The sequence below is a fragment of the Rhincodon typus genome, chromosome 4, assembly GCF_021869965.1.
Source record: "Rhincodon typus isolate 14 chromosome 4, sRhiTyp1.1, whole genome shotgun sequence".
Taxonomy (NCBI): domain Eukaryota; kingdom Metazoa; phylum Chordata; class Chondrichthyes; order Orectolobiformes; family Rhincodontidae; genus Rhincodon; species Rhincodon typus.
The window spans coordinates 57,574,202-57,592,286 of record NC_063335.1 but is presented as its reverse complement, the minus strand read 5'-3'; the positions used below and the strand labels follow the sequence as shown (position 1 = coordinate 57,592,286).

At 40.7% G+C, this 18,085-nt stretch overlaps 1 protein-coding gene across 3 annotated transcripts in view; it reads right to left on the bottom strand.

Moving 5' to 3' along the window:
* LOC109916756 (regulating synaptic membrane exocytosis protein 2-like) overlaps positions 1 to 18,085 on the bottom strand; it is a 913,938-nt gene that overhangs the window by 274,688 nt on the left and 621,165 nt on the right. For 2 of the 3 annotated variants that reach the window (XM_048595803.1, XM_048595804.1), the window contains 2 exons: positions 12,616 to 12,726; positions 10,783 to 10,848 (listed from right to left, as the gene is read on the bottom strand). In XM_048595803.1, coding sequence (XP_048451760.1) covers positions 10,783 to 10,848; positions 12,616 to 12,726 — 177 coding nt within the window. Of the gene's footprint in view, positions 1 to 2,143; positions 2,255 to 10,782; positions 10,849 to 12,615; positions 12,727 to 18,085 lie in introns of all 3 variants that reach the window. The other variant, XM_048595802.1, reaches the window with a different exon arrangement.

The following is an 18,085-nucleotide window of genomic DNA, read 5'->3' as shown; positions in this document are numbered from 1 at the left end:
CATATCTGCCTCCACCACCATCCTGACAGCACATTCCACACTCCTACCACTATGTGTAAGAAACCTGCCCCTCACATCTCCTTTGAACTCTCCCCATCTCCATTAAATGCCTTCATATTAGACATTTCAACTCCGGGGAAAAAAATTCTGATCTTCAATCCTATCTATGCATCTCATAATTTTATAGGCTTCTATCAAGTCTTCCCTCAGCCTCTGCCCTCTCCTTATAGCTCATACACTCTAATCGAGGCAGCATCCTGATAAACCTCTTCTGCACCCTCTCCAAAGCCTCCATATCATTCCTGTAATGTGGCAACCAGGACTGAACACAATACTTTAAGTGTCGCCTAACCAGAGTCTTATAAAGCTGCAACATGACATCCAGACTCTTGCACTCAATTCCCCGAACAATAACGCAAGCATGCCATACACCTTCTTTACCACCCTATCTACTTGCGCGGCCACTTTCAGGGAGCTATGGACTTGAACAGCAAGATTGCTCTGTACATCAATGCTGTTCAGGGTCCTGCCATTAACTGTATACTTTTCCTTAACATATAATCTCCCAAAGAGATTAATAGCTGGATTGCGAAGTTGAATCATTTTATGTCAGACAATTTGTCTTCAATGAATATAGGCTCATATTAGGAAACAACACAATTTCAAAAGTCTGAAGTGGAAAACTCGAAGGATTGAATTTCAATCACAATATCACTGGGTAGAGTCACTGTTGATATGCATAGGGATAAGCAACACAGAGACCTTATTCCAATGTCATTGACAATGCCAACTTGGAGACAACATATCAATAAAATCCACAGTAGAAATCTCAATTGGGCATTACTCTAACTACTGTTGGGCCTTTGATCACAATTGGACAGACATTCAGAGTACTCCAAGTGTTTTCAGTACCTGGCAACTTTTTGGAACCATTTATCCTTGGAGGTCAATCAACATTGTAGTTCCCACAAAAAAAGGCAAGAATAACACTGAATACATTTTTCTGTGTTGACTCTAAAATGTATTTGTTTTGCAGACCAACGATTTGCTTTTTAGATACTACAAACTGCTTGTTGTGAGGCCAGTACCTTCAGTGGCTTCGGTATCATTCGCAGAGCATGCACACCATTCAAGTGTTGTCAGGTTGTTCTTTTGAGCACTGTATTTGATAATTTCCAGTACATGATGATTTCTACATGTTATGAGATTAATTGGAGCAAAAACACTGATGACCATTTAACCACTGTCCTCTATTTGGGTAAAAAAACTTAGATAGGTTTTGGAAAAAAATACCAATGTTCCCAAGTGTACATCAAGCAACAGGTGAGTTCTGCACATCGGCATAATGATTATTAAGGGACAACTTTAAAAGATAATTTTTTTTTACTATCAAGAAGGAAATAATTAAACTTACATTTTATTTTAAGTGAACAACATGTTAAAATACAGAAAAATACCTCAGGGTACTCTCAGCTGATAAAACTGGATTTTGTTTCTCCTAGATAAGTTATTTTGTTTTAATTTCTTGGTCTGGTATTATTTATTTGATTTTCAGTTATCTCTCCTTCAATGAGAGCATTAAAAAGAAACGCAAATACTGAATGACTTTATACTCTAATTGTAATGGGAGCAAATTTTATTTCTTCAATTTCAGGACACAGACATCAACACCAAGGATAAGAATTATTGCCATTCCCAATTGTCCTGAAAAAGAGTGGTTTGCTAGGCCACTTCAGAAAACTTTTAACAAAATCACATTAATGTAGGGTCGCTATCACATGCTAGACACAGCAAGCAAGAACAGTAGGTTTCAACTACGAAAAGAATGGTAAGGAACCAAGTGGCTTGTAGCAATCTAATAAATTCACGATTACTTTAAGTCATACTTTTTTTCATTTCTAGTTTTTGAGAAAAAACAAATTCAAACTCTGAAAAAGGCCATAATGATATATGAATTATCAGTCTAGGCTTCAGTAATATTAATCTGATAACACAACCACTGCACTACTGTATGTTTAACCACTACACTACCTAACGTGTCAGGAAATACTTCCAACTGCATCGCACAGTTGAGCACAGATATCTCTTTGGCATCAGCAGACTAATAGCTCTTACAAAGCGAGACCAATGTCAGTTTTAGTACCTCTCAAGAATATTGTAAGCACCCTCAGAGTATGTGCGGTTCATCTTTTGGGAACGAAGTAACCTTATTGCATCTTCTCGATAGAGAGGATAAACTATATGGTACGTGCTGCTAAAAATAAAATAAAAGAGAAACATAACTATAATTAATATTAGAAAAAAGCAACATCTAATAAATAAAGCTGGTAAGCAGAAGGTAATTATATTATGTACTACAACTACCTTACTACAATACATAGTTATAAATACAAACTTTATTTCAGGCTGGATATTAGAACGTTTAACGCTTTTGAAGTGTAGCATGGACAGTGGATAATGGTCTATACATTACATTGTTACATGCCCAATAATGTTACACATTTCCTGTTTTTCAAATGAATATTTGCACTTGAAAGGAGTGCAAATTGGAGATATGAGAATACAGATTCACATCAGCCATTGATGCTCTCATCAATTTGGGACCACAATGAATCCTGTGCAATTCTCCAATCTAAACTCCTCTCAAATGAGTTTCAAGGATAGGTGAGGGACTTCATACAAAAATTACAGATTTGGTGCTTTGATAACTGATTTGTAATTGATTGCCAGCTGTCTGGAGTTTATCAGTTTAAAGCACACTAATGGTGATACAGTCAGTGAGCAGACAAAGTTAACTTGTCATTATTTACATTTAAAGTAGTTCCCTTGTAAAAGCTTCCCTTACTTTCAACAACTTATATTAGGGTGAAATAACAGATAACAATATATGGTTAAATAAGGAATACTGGATTCCAGAGTGTGACTCACAGGAAAACATTTTGGGTGTGGTTGTGGGGAGCATCAATAACTGAATAGAATGATTACCTGGAGCATAATTATAACTCTGGCAAAGTTGCTCAAGGATTAATGGATATCAGGAAAATAAGCTGAACAACTGAAGATGTTTATAAGCTACTGAATAAGATCTGAGGAAAGGTTATTGATCTGAAACTGCATCCACGGATGGAATTTAAGTTTGATTTCCAGAAATGGGATTGGACAGGTTTCCGTCAGTTTTAGTGACTGACATTGGGCCCCCAGATACCCTTTTTAAACTCCACCCCTTGCTTCTCTCTCCACAGCTACAACCTGACATGCGGATTACTTCTAGCATTCTCAGTTGTTATTTCAAATTTCCAGCAACAACAGCATCTTCCTTGAATAATAAAGGTGCATCACAAAAATATAATTCAAAAAGTTTTATTTGTTTATTCCCAATCAGGTAATCATTCAACATGTATCAGTTACGTATAACACACGTGATTTCCTTCTTTGTGTATTGGCAATGGGTGTGTGCTCATTTTCTTTCCTTAGAATGACATTCATTAGAGGATTAATGATCATTAAGTATACCAAGAAATGATGCATAATGATCAGTGGAAAACTGCCAGAAACTTGAATGATCAAATTCAGATCATATCAATTTATATATTTTATTCTTGATTTTTGTGTCTCTCAATTTGAATTTATAATGGATAAATTCACAATTCCGCACCACCCCAGTGGTATCACAAATTAATTGATTTCTTCTTGATGTATTGAACTTCTGGAGTTTTTTTATTCAGCTTTATCAAAAAGCCAACCACTAGCACACTGAAACACTGACACTTTTACTGCAAACTTTGTAAGAAATAACAAGTAATTTGTTCCTGAGAAATTCGATACTGTATTTGATGAAACAAATGGAAATATTTCTTCCGACGGAGCAAATTAATAATGACTTGGAAAGGCCTGTGTCAATTACGGATAGAGAGCATGCCTAACAAATTTGTTAGTTTTATGAAAACGTGATGATGAGGGAAGGTGAGCGCGTGGATGAGGGAAGATGAGCGCGTGGATGATGTAGATGATATAGATGAAAATATGGGGGGAGTATTAGGCAAATTTGCAGCTGACACCAAGATTAGTAGAGTCGTTAATAGCGAAGAAGATGGTTGCACATTACAGGAAGACACAAATGAGTTGGTCAGATGGGCAGACGGTATTTAGCCCTGATAAATGCGAGGTGATGCACTTTGGAAGTGATACACTCTGGTAGTTCACTGCACACCTAAACCATTCTGGGTAAAAATGTTGCCCCTCATGTCCTTTTCAAATCTTTCTCCTCTCCCGTTAAAAATATGCCCGCTAATTTTGAACTCCCCCATCCGAGGGAAAATACCTTTGCCAATCGCCCAATCTATGCTCCATATGCTTTTACAAACTTCAACAAGATCACTCATCAACCTCCTAATCTCCAGTGAAAAAATCTCAGTCTGTCCATTTTAAAACTCAAAATCTCCATTCCTGGCAACATCCTGGTAAATCTTTTTATTTATTTATTCATTCACAGGATGAGGGTGTCGCTATTAGGCAGCATTTATTGCCCAGAGGGCAGTTGAGAATCAACCACATTAGAACATAGAACAGTACAGCACAGTACAGGCCCTTCGGCCCACGATGTTGTGCCGAACTTTTATCCTAATCCTAAGGTCTATCTAACCTCCACCCCTACCTTATGCTATCATCCATATGCCTATTTAATAGCCACTTAAATGCCCCTAATGAGGCCGACTCCTCTACCCGCTCTGGCAATACATTCCACGCTCCGACCACTCTCGGAGTAAAGAACCTATCTCTGACGTCTCCCCTATATCTACCTCCACTCATTTTAAAACTATGCCTCCTCGTAATAGCTACCTCCACCCGAGGAAAAAGTCTCTGGCTGTCTAGTCTATCTATACCTCTGATCATTTTGTACACCTCTATCAAGTCACCTCTCATCCTTCGTCGTTCTAAAGAGAAAAGCCCTAGCTCTCTCAACCTTTCCTCGTAAAACCTTCCCTCCATTCCAGGCAACATCCTGGTATATCTCCTCTGTACCTTTTCCAACGCTTCCACATATTTCCTGTAATGAGGTGACCAGAACTGGACACAATACTCCAGATGTGGCCGAACCAGGGTTTTGTATAGCTGGAGTATAACTTCACGGCTCTTGAACTCAATCCCTCTATTAATGAAAGCTAACACACCATACGCCTTCTTAACAACTCTATCCACCTGGGTAGCAGCTTTCAGGGAACTGTGAACATGAACCCCAAGATCCCTCTGCTCCTCCACATGCCAAGAATCTTTCCGTTAACCCTGTATTCTGCTTTCAAGATTTTCCTTCCAAAATGAATCACTTCACACTTTTCAGGGTTAAACTTCATCTGCCACTTCTCAGCCCAGCTCTGCATCCTATCAATGTCCTTTGTAACCTAGAACAGGCCTCTGCACTGTCCACAACGCAACGCACCTTCATATCGTCCACGAACTTACTAATCCACCCTTCCACTCCTTCATCCAAATCATTTACAAAAATCACAAATAGAAGAGAACCCAGAACAGATCCTTGTGGTGCACCACTTGTAACTAAGCACCATGTTGAATATTTTCCATCCACAACCACCCTTTGTCTTCTAAGGATCAGCCACGTTGCTAAGAATCTGGAGTCACATGTAGTCCTGATCAGGTAAGGATGGCAGTTTCCTTCCCTAAAGAGAATTAGTGAACCCGATGGGTTTTTTTTAAATTGGCAACAGATTCATGGTTATCACTAGATTCTTCATTCCAGATATTTTTTATTGAATTCAAATTCCACCATCTGCTGTGACGGGATTCAAACCCAGAATGTTATCTGGGTCACTGGATTAACACTCTGGCAACATGAACCACTAGGCCATACCCTCTCCAGTTTAATAATATCCCTCCTGTAATAGGTTAGCATAACTGCACATAGTGCTCCAGAAGATGCCTCATCAATGTCATCATCATAGAATCGCTACAGTGTGGAAACAGGCCCTTTGGCTCAACAAGTTCATACCAACTCTCAGAACATCCCACTCAGACCCACCCCACTATTACCCACCTAAACTACACATCCCTGAACACTACGGGCAATTTAGCATGGCCAATCCACCTAACCCGCACACCTTTGGACTGTGGGAGGAAACCAGAGCACCCGGAGGAAACCCACGCAGACACGGGGAGAATGTGCAAACTCCACACAGATAGTCGCCCAAGGGTGGAATCAAACCCGGGTCCCTGGCGCTGTGAGACAGCAGTGCTAACCACTGAGCCACCGTGTCCCCCAAATATGTCCTGTATAACCTCAATATGACATCCCAACACATACACTTAAAGGTCTCAGTAATGAAGGCAAGCTTCCTTAATGCCTTCTTAACTACCCTGTCTACCTGTGATGTAAATTTCAAGAATTATGTACCTGAACCTCTGGGTCTCTCTGTTCTACAACACCATCCAGGGGCCTACTATTAATTCTATAAGTCCTGTCCCCGTTTGTATTACCAAAATGCAATAGCGGAAAGGTCTTGGGGTAATTATTCACAGATCCCTGAAGTCGGCAGAGTATGTGAATAGGATAGTTAAGAAAGCATATGGGACAATGATTTTCATCAGTCATGGTATACAGTCTAAGAGCAAGGAGGTAATGTTGGAGATGTACAAAGTATTGGTTAGGCCACAGCTGGGGTACAGGCGGTTCACTGGGGCGTTGCCTGGGATGGAGAAATTGATCTTTAAAGAAAGATTAGATAGACTTGGATTGTTTTCTTTAGAGCGGAGAAGACTGAGAGGGGGAACATGATTGAAGTGTACAAAAATGAGGGGTATGGGCAGGTTGAATAGAAGGCAGATGTTCCCCTCCGTTGTGGGGTCCATCACGAGAGGGCATTGTTTTAGAGTAAGGGGCAGAAGATTCAGAAGTGATTTCGGAAAAAGTTTTTCACTCAGACGATGGTGGGAATCTGAAATGCGCTGCCTTAGAAGGTAGCGGAGGCCGAAAACTTGAAAAGCTTTAAAAAATATTTGGATGAGCACATCAGATATTATAACATTCATGGATATGGGACAAATACAGGAAATTGGGATTAGCACACCTTTAGTGGTAGTTATTTTGGTGCAGACTCGATGGGCCGAAGGGTCCTTTCTGCACTGTATGAAACAATGAATCTATGAATTTCTCAAATTAGCTTGAAAATTTGGATTCTATTTCCATCTAGTTTGGAGAAAGAAGAAGAGTACACACTTTCAGAGGGAGAAGCATTCCTGCCGGAGACTTTATTAAAATGGCAACTCTATGCTGGTAAAAAATTCTTAATGAGGTCAGATAACCCCAGGGGATAGCTGGAATAAATTACAGAAGTGAGATAAAATAACGCTGGCACCATCAGCATTTTCAAACATACAGTAACACTTCATGAAAACAATAACTGCACTAGTCAACAAAACATTTCAGCAAAATGAAAACCAGTAACATCAAAAAAAGCATAACAGCCACTGAATACTTTTGCTTCAAAATAGCAAACCAAATGGGTTCACATTAAAGGATACTTAGAAGCTTAACTGCAGTGAATACAATGGTAAAATAGTATAGCACAACACTTGAAAAAGAATAGAGTGTCATTCAGAAATGTTGAACCATTTTCTAGAATTGCTCTGAAACCCTATTAAATTGAGATTTTTGTTGAACGTTGAATTTAATTGTATACAAGACAAGCAACTGTACACATTTTCTTCGTACTGCAATTTTTCAATAGAGAATTACAAGATCATTAAATAAATAAGACACGAGAATGACCAGTACCAGCTGGTTCAAGCCAGCATGGCACATAAAATCAAATATAGACAATTAGCTATGCCAACATTATGCAGTAAATTTAAAACAGTAATTTATCATTAAAACAATTCAAACTAATGGTCAATTATCTCTGCACTCTTTACAAGTGACTCCATCACAAATCAAACTTTTAACAAATCTAAACTTGAATCATGTTCAGAAAAGTAAGCTGGACAAAAAGATAGGCTTTAGCCGGTTTTGTAGTTGATGACAGTTGTTTTATCTCAAATTGAGCTAATGAAAATCTTACCTTGGGTTTGAAGGATACGAGATCAAGGAATTAAATAATCTACCTGATATTCCAGTGCATTAATGAGTGAACAGTGCATTGTCTTTCAGATACTGCTAATTTGAGGCAGCATCGCCTGATTCCGGTGTAAGAAAGGTCTCATGGTATTATTCAAAAAACACAAGGAGTTCTCCAAGTGCCTAGGATAACATTCCTCCATCAACCAGGGCCATCAAAAACAGGTCATTTATTCACTAATTGCAGTGACTGTCACTATGCACATATTGTCAAGATGTTTATCTACAAAATCAACTATACTTCAGAAACTATTTGCTTGGTAGTACAGACCTTGAACATTCCTAAAAGGAGACATGCAGTCAAAACTTGTCATCTTCTACTCAACAGGATGAAGAGTCAAGAAACAAACTTGAAAAAAGGATACCAATTCATACAGTAAGACAAAAGACTGCTAAGTGGTTGGACCATCGTTGGCATAGAATTGCTGCAGGATCTGTTATAGGTATCCTTGCATGGGTTAGAGAGTCACTGCCCATCCCTAGTTGCCCTTGAACTGATTGAATCTCTCGGTCATTTTAGAGGATAAATAAGAGTCAACCACATTGTTGCAGGTCTGGAGTCAGACGTGTAGGTCAAATTTCTTTTCCTCAAGAACATGAGTGAACCAGTTTTTTTTAAACAATAATCAACAATGAATTTCATGGAATTCTAATTTCATCATCTGCCATGATACGATTCAGACCCATGTCCCAGGAACATTAGCCGATGGCACAGGATTACTACTATTATATAGCACTAAGCCACAACTTTTCTGTCAGTCTTAGTTCTCAGAGCAAGTATGTAGACTGACTGATCAAGATTCTTGGGAATGCAGCAGAGATTAGCAGTCTCCATGGCCCTTTTACTTTCATGACCTTCCATGATCAATCTCATTGGCAACTTTGTGAATAGGGCCCTATCCATTTCTTTACTATGTAAGATTGATTCCTAGGTAGATGTATCAAAACTATTCTGCATGATAATGGCTGTCCTGGTCAAAACACCATTCGCCATATATTGCACAAACTCATGAAAGTACAACACTTTTGGCACTAACACATGGATTAACGGATAACTCTGAATTTCATTTTCATTATCTTATTTATTTTGTGCGAGAAAAGGCACATTGAAGAATTCTTGTGCCACAGCAGGCAAGATCACAGTTGTGAGACTGACACAGAAAAATCTTCTGATCCTTTACCAGAGGAACTGGTAAAAAGAAGTTAATGAAGTGGAAGGATTGCTGATTCAAATGTTGCTAACTAATATATCTATAAATGCTAATTCAGGTTGCTCACTCTGTTAGACTCAGCAAATCCTCTCACCCATTTCACTCACTCATGTCACTAGTACCCACTGTTAAATGATATTAAACAAAATCAACAAGAAATAGGGGGAGAAAAGCAACAGCACATTAATACAGTTGTATTAATTTTTATGTGAGGACGCCTATAAGTTGAATTGTGATGGTTGTGTAAAGTTCAGAACTAAACTCTACCAAAGCACACCAAATAGTTCCGATGGAGTGTGATACTAGACTTGAAACTCTACCTCTGTTTCTCTTTCCCTGATGCTACCAGAACTGCTGAGTTTCTCCAATATTCTCTGTCTTTGTTTCAGATTTCCAACATGCATAGTATTTTGTTTTTATTTTACTAAGTAGTTTACCATGTTCAATTCTCTTGTTGCCATTATAAGGACCACAACTTACTATAAATAAGCATCCCAGCGGTCCTAAATGCCTCTAATTTTTGTCCTAATTTTATGAACCAAATAACTGCAGTAGGCTTATCAGTTTCTGAAAACAGAACACAGATTAATGCCATATGCATCATAGCTTAATCTTTCTCTTCTCAGAAGTTTACTGATCTGCAGCTAATTTATGGTCATATTCTCTACTAATTTCAGATTTTTTTCCTTTTTTGTGCTTTGATCTGCAAAGTTACTCAATATTTTTCTTTTCAGAAATTATCTTTTACAACGGTTAATTAGTGCTTGATACCTCAATCACATCATTTTGACAGAAGTATATCCTACTCACGTATTTTCAGAGAAAAGAAAAAGAAATCCAGAAGTTCAAATTAAATCATAATTAGGGATGAGCAATCTGATTGGGTAGTTCACAATGCTATAAATTGTATCATAACAGGCCTAAAATATTTGATTTACCTACAAATGTGCTTTCAGTATCGCTCCCAGTTGTAAAAATGAAACAATGATATAAATGATACTTTGCAGATATGGAATTCCATGATGGCCTTTCCCACAATTGATGGTGATTAGGCTCAATAATTCAGGTGGTTTCTTTTCTTTATGACATTCATGATTAATACATTGTTCACTGTTTATGCCAAACTCTTATTGTGGTTGAGAGCTACAATTGAAAATTTACCCAAGCATTCTGGGTCCCATGTTAAATGCAGCATATCCATTAGTACAAACATTCTAGTGATATTTCAGCCATCTAATTGATTTGGTGGACAAATATTTTAAAAAACTAAAATGTTGGACCTCAATTTTAACAATTCAGAAGTAATCTACTTGCACAGTTAAAATGAGGCCCTTTGACTAAGAAAAAACAATGTTTAGTCGATATGTCCAGATGCTCATTCCTGCTCATAATATTCATACATAATCACACATAATAAAAACACAGCGACACAACCATACAATATACCTGAAATCCTTGTGATGATGATCGATGGCATGACTGTGTCTGGACCGAGGTAGTGTAAGATACTGACTGCAGCGATGTGGGAGGTAATGGTAAAAACAAATGTATGGCATTTGAAGAATGAGGATAGAAGTCAGCAGCACCAGTGAGCAGGAAAGAGAAGAAAATGGAGAGAAATATGATGAACAGCATGCACAAGAAGGTTATAGTTTCTAATTAAAAGCCAAGAGGAGTTTAAATGCTGCAAAATCATTTTTTAGTGAAGGCAATTTATCAGCTTGAAAAAGAGCAGTTACTTATAATAACACTGTATTTGTTTTAGTCACAAATTACATGACTAACACTACAGTAAACTCAGAAGAAGCTTGACTCTTATCATGCTTTAAAACACAGTATCAGATATGAAAATATCCAAACCAGTAAAAGTGAGTCTTGCTATGCTTGGTTCATTAACCCATTGCAAGGTCATACCTGGAAATTAGAGACCTATTCAGGATTAGTTTCTGCAATGGCATAAACAGGTCATTGATACATCCTTAAAAAGGATGTGTTTATCTGTCTACTATATGAATAGAAAATACCACTCTAGCCAAAATAATGGGTTAAAGCGAAGCAGCTCACTCGCTTGGGTGCAGAACAGTGCATAATATGTGCCCTGGATAACTGGAGCACCAATTTTCCATCTCCTTATGTGGAAGTACTTGGTGACATTTATGCTTGCTCATAGACTTACACTCACAAAGCAATATCACATAAATGAGTTAGTGAGTCAGAGATTTACATCAATGCACCACATTCTAGGAGTTATTAAACAGGAAAAAGGAGTCTTGCAATGAAGGATGCTGTAGAGCCTTTGCACACCAAGGATTGGGTCCTTAACAGGAAATGCCCAGAATATGTGAAATGATTATGGTATGGTGGCGAGGATGTAAACAGGGATACAAAGGGGAAGTTCTCAGCCTCTAAGAAAACATACCCACAAAAAAGGTAGCATTCAAATTTCTTATCCAACCCTCGACACAAATCAACATCAATGGTTCCAGTCAGAGAATACATTGACCAAATTCCACTGAATACTGCGATTACACCAACCATTGGAAATTTATGCTTCTTTCTCAAATTTCTGTCTTTTAACTTAAACAACAATAATTATCCTTTATTCTGCTGAATTGCATTTGAGTGATTATCACATCAACACATTCACTACATTGGAGGTAACTACTGAAAATAATTTGCAGCATCCTTGGTACAATCAACGACATTATAGTTCCCTACAAAACAAAACAGTAAAGATAACAAAGCCAATGTTCCACCATTACTTAGTTAGAGTGAACATTCACTTGCGGCGAGGATAAACACACTGACTGCTCAACAAATTAAAATAAATGATAAATAGCAATGCAAATTTAAAGTTGACTCATACGTTGGATTTAACAGTCTATTTTCTAACTGCCATGGTGATGCTTTTAAAAAAAAATGTTGCTTATTACCACACTGAGCACTGACTGCATGAGAAACAAGCATCAACAACTTTAGCAAAATAGTCATGTTAACTAAGAAAATACCTATGGCACTGCAATCAGAAAAATATGCAGCTTTTTAAATTCTTTTTAAATTATTAAAACTTAAACAAGATTGAAGTTGGAAGCATTACACAGGATCAAACAGATCAACATGAAAGCTTCTAAGGATATTGAATACCCGAACCTCTGAAACACTAAGCATAAGTTGCTCACATTCGCTTATAACAATCTAAACTATGTCGAGCTGGTTACACATTTAAAGATATCACAAACTTTCTTGAAAAAACAAATCAAGTCGATCATTTCTAATTACCTTTCCCTTTCTGGAGAATAGTGGTCATCCAGTATCCTGTGTCTGTCCATTCGGCTGATAGTGTTGTACTGTTGAGAACAGCGACTGCTTCTAAGACCCAGCTCTGAGCTTCTGCAAAATACAAATCAAATAATACGGTTTCTAAGAATTTGAGATACTTTATTTTCCCCCAATGGTCAGTAATCCAAATAGAAGACATTTGACTTTGACAAATAGATTTTAAATTACAAATTTAGGGTGATATGTAAAATAGGCTGCCAGTTCACTCTTGTCTGTACTGTCATACCATTGAAGACCAATTTCACTTGTTGCTGATTTCTTATATTTTAATTGTTTAATATTGCATATTTGATCTTCAACTGCATTTCAGTAGATGTAGTTTACAGACACTAATATTTTAGTTAGATTTTACTGGGCGGCACAGTGGCTAGGACTGCTGCCTCACAGCGCCAGGAACCAGGGTTCAATTCCAACCTCGGGCGACTGTCTGTCTGGAGTCTGCACATTCTCCCCGTGTCTGCGTGGGTTTCCTCCCACAGTCCAAGGATGTGCAGGCTAGGTGGATTGGCCATGCTAAATTGCCCATAGTCTTGATGGATGTGTAGATTGGGTGGGTTATGGGGGGATGCTCTGGGAGTCGGTGTGGACTTGTTGGGCCAAAGGACCTGTTTCCACACTGTAGGGATTCTAGGATCTAGGACCTCAAGACTCTTCCAGATAGTGATTCTGCAACATTGGCCATCAGTTGACTGGAGGAGAGAGTTCTGCCCATTCCAGAACAGGAAGTCCTACCTATGAGAAGAGAGGATAAAGGCGCTTTCCTTGGCAACACCAATGAGTTTTGAGAACATGATGAATAACAGTAAGGCCTGGTATTTCATGACATTGGTGGTTGGGGCAAATACCTCCACATGCTCATTATGCTTTGAAACTGCTAGGATGTGACATTTTCTGAGGGTCAAAATGTAAAGTGACTTGGAGATCAACTTGCTGCTAGAAGTAGCTGACCCAAGGTAGAAATTTAATCAATAAAACAAAGAACTGCAGATGCTGAAGATCCGAAACAAAATCAGAAATTGTTGATGAAACTTAGCAGCTCTGGCAGCATTTGTGCAGAGAAAGCAGAGTTAATATTTTGAGTCCAGTGAAGTTCTGAAGACGGGTACTGGAATCAAAATATTAGCTTTGTTTTCTCTCCTCAGATGCTACCGGACCTGCTGAGTTTCTCCAGCAATTTCAGAAATTGAGTCAAGCCAACACCAGAGCAGGCAAGTTAAAAGGTCTACCTTGATTCCCCAAAAAACTCATCTGCATATTTCAAAAGTAAAGAATGACTCATCCATACACAGTTAAATCTTCTGACTATATTAAATCCTGCTCAGCCAGTCACAACTTTCCATTTCATGACAAGAACTCACAATCCCTTTTATAACAATTGAAAACTGTTAAAAAACCCACAAAACTCCTACAGTAAGCAAACAACTTCAAAACAGATGTGCAAATGATTATGAACATAAGAGCATAGAAGCATACAAATTAGAGAAGGGTATTCTTCTAGTTGAGCCTTCTACACCACTTTATACAATCTTGGCTGATCTGATGTGGCCTTAACTCCACTTTCTTGCCCACCCTCTATACTTCCTGACTCCCTTGTTAGTCTAGAATCAATCTAATTTTGCCTTACACACACTCACGAATCCTGCGTCTGCATAGGGAATTCTACAAACTTGTGACCCTCTGAGAAATTAGGCAGTTATATTAAACCAAAAACCAAAATCTGGCAAGGCAATAAACAGAACTGTTATCTCAAGAGATGGAACATATAATAGCAATGGCAAGAAAAAGAATGGATATTATCCTACACTTCAACTGAGTAAAATACAATTCACTGTTCTATCCATTCCATGAACTTTTTCAGTTCATCTGAAGGCTTTTCCATATTCGTGTCCCGACCTCTGAGCAAAGTTCAAATCCTACCTGCTATGGATGTTTATCATCCATGTCTAAACTGGTTAATTAATAATTATATTTTAATCGTGAATGTAAAAGGAGACAAAACAATTTTAATTAGATTTTAAATTCTTCCTGCCTCCCAACCATGGTCGCACCTTCAGGCAGCTAATGTAAAGCTTGCAAGTTGCTACTAAAGCCACCTCACTATTTATCGCAACCTATTCTTGTGTCATCTGTGAAATTAATGACTAATGATCTAGACATGAATATATGAGGTTTAATGTACACAACAAAGCAAGAGGGCCAGCACTGAACTGTGCAGTACACCAGCAGACACAAGCTACCAGTTGCAAAAAACAACCTTCAACCAGCAAAGAGATAACAAGGTGTAGAGCTGGATGAACACAGCAGGCCAAGCATCATAGGAGCAGGAAAGCTGGCGTTTCGGGCCTAGACCCTTCTTCACAAATGGGGGAGGGGAAGGGGGTTCTGAAATAAATAGGGAGAGAGGGGGAGGTGCATAGAAGATGGATAGAGGAGAAGATAGGTGGAGAGGAAACAGACAGGTCAAAGAGGCGGGGATGGAGCCAGTAAAGGTGAGTGTAGGTAGGGAGTTAGGGAGGAGATAGGTCAGTCCAGGGAGGCGGACAGGTCAAGGGGGCGGGATGAGATTAGTAGGTAGGAAATGGGGGTGCGACTTGAGGTGGGAGGAGGGGATAAGTGGGAGGAAGAACAGGTTAGGGAGGCGGGGACGAGCTGGGCTGGTTTTGGGATGCGGTAGGGGGAGGGGAGATTTTGAAGCTTGTGAAATCCACATTGATACCATTGGGCTGCAGGGTTCCCAAGCGGAATATGAGTTGCTGTTCCTGCAACCTTCGGAGGGCATCGTTGTGGCACTGCAGGAGGCCCAGGATGGACATGTCATCTGAGAAATGGGAGGGGGAGTTGAAATGGTTCGTGACTGGGAGGTGCAGTTGTTTATTGCGAACCGAACGTAGGTGTTCTGCAAAGCGGTCCCCAAGCCTCCGCTTGGTTTCCCCGATGTAGAGGAGGCCACAACAGGAACAGTGGATGCAGTATACCACATTAGCAGATGTGCAGGTGAACATCTGCTTGATGTGGAAAGTCTTCTTGGGGCCTGGGATGGGGGTCAGGGAGGAGGTGTGGGGGCAGGTGTAGCACTTCTTGCCGGGTGTGGTGGGGCTGGAGGGGAGTGTGGAGTGGACAAGGGAGTCACGGAGAGAGTGCTCCGGAAAGCAGATAAGGGTGGGGAGGGAAAACTGTCTTTGGTGGTGGGATCGGATTGCAGATGGCGGAAGTGTCGGAGGATGATGCGTTGGATCCGGAGGTTGGTGGGGTGGTATGTGAGGACGAGGGGGATTCTTTTTTGGTTGTTATTGCGGGGACGGGGTGTAAGGGATGAGTTGCGGGAAATGCGGGAGACACGGTGGAGGGCGTTCTCGACAACTGAGGGGGGGAGTTGCGGTCCTTGAAAAACGAGGACATCTGAGATGTACGGGAGTGGAATGGCTCATCCTGGGAGCAGATGCGGCAGAGGCAAAGAAATTGGGAATAGGGGATGGCATTTTTGCAGGAAGGTGGGTGGGAGGAAGTGTATTCTAGGTAGCTGTGGGAGTCGTTGGGCTTGAAATTCACCTGGACCATCTCTAACACCTCTCTCACCTTCCTGGACCCCACTGTCTCCATCTCGGGCAACTACCTAGAAACCGATATCCATTCCAAGCCCACCGACTCCCACAGCTACCTAGAATACACCTCCTCCCACCTACCTTACTGCAAAAATGCCATCCCCTATTCCCAATTCCTTCGCCTCTGCCGCATCTGCTCCCAGGATGAGGCATTCCACTCCCGAACTTCTCAGATGTCCTCGTTTTTCAAAGACCGCAACTCCCCCCCTCAGTGGTCGAGAACGCCCTCGACCGTGTCTCCCGCATTTCCCGCAACTCATCCCTCACACCCCGTCCCCGCAATAACAACCAAAAAGAATCCCCCTCGTCCTCACATACCACCCCACCAATCTCCGGATCCAACGCATCATCCTCCGACACTTCCGCCATCTGCAATCCAACTCCACCACCCTTATCTGCTTTCCGGAGGGACAACTCTCTCCATGACTCCCTTGTCCGCTCCACACTCCCCTCCAGCCCCACCACACCTGGCACTTTTCCCTGCAACCGCAGGAAGTGCTACGCCTGCCCCCACACCTCCTTCCTCACCCCCATCCCAGGCCCCAAGAAGACTTTCCACATCAAGCAGATGTTCAACTGCACATCTGCTAATGTGGTATACTGCATCCACTGTACCCGTTGTGGCCTCCTCTACATCGAGGAAACCAAGCGGAGGCTTGGGGACCGCTTTGCAGAACACCTACGCTTGGCTCACAATAAACAACTGCACCTCCCAGTCATGAACCATTTCAACTCCCCCTCCCATTCCTCAGATGACGTGCCCATCCTGGGCCTCCTGCAGTGTCACAACGATGCCACCCGAAGGTTGCAGGAACAGCAACTCATATTCCACTTGGGAACCCTGCAGCCCAATGGTATCAATGTAGACTTCACAAGCTTCAAAATCTCCCCTCCCCCTACTGCATCCCAAAACCAGCCCAGCTCGTCCCCGCCTCCCTAACCTGTCCTTCCTCCCACCTATCCCCTCCTCCCACCTCAAGCCGCACCCCCATTTCCTACCTACTAACCTCATCCCGCCCCCTTGACCTGTCCATCCTCCCTACCTCCCCACCTACACTCACCTTTACTGGCTCCATCCCCGCCTCTTTGATCTGTCTGTTTCCTCTCCACCTATCTTCTCCTCTATCCATCTTCTATCTATTTCCCCCTCTCTCCCTATTTATTTCAGAACCCCCTTCCCCTCCCCTATTTCTGATGAAGGGTCCAGGCCCGAAATGTCAGCTTTCCTGCTCCTATGATGCTGCTTGGCCTGCTGTGTTCATCCAGCTCTACACCTTGTTATCTCAGATTTTCTAGCATCTGCAGTTCCTACTATCTCTTTTCAACCAGCAACCTCTGCTCCCAGCCACCAAACCAATTTTGGATCAAATTTGCCAAATTGCCATGGATTCCAAGGGTTCTTAGCTTCTTGATTAGCTTACTACGTGAGACCTTGTCAAAAATCTTACTGAAGTCCATGTAGACTACATTAACTGCACTCACAAACCTAGTCTCCTCCTTGAAAAATTCATCCAAAGTTATTGTACATGATCTCCTACTAACAAAACTGTGCTGATGACTCTAGATCAACTTTTGTCAATCCATGTGAAGTTTAATTCTGTGCCTTAGAAATTTTTTCAATATATTCCCTACCACAGTTGTTAGACACACTGGCCTGTAGTTTACTGGTTTATCCCTACCATGCTTTTTGAATGATGGTACCACATTAGCTGTCCTCTGCCACATCTCCTATGTGCACAGATGGCTTGAAAATTAACGTCAGAGCTCCTGCAATCTTCTCCCATAGCAGCCTGGGATAGATCTCATCT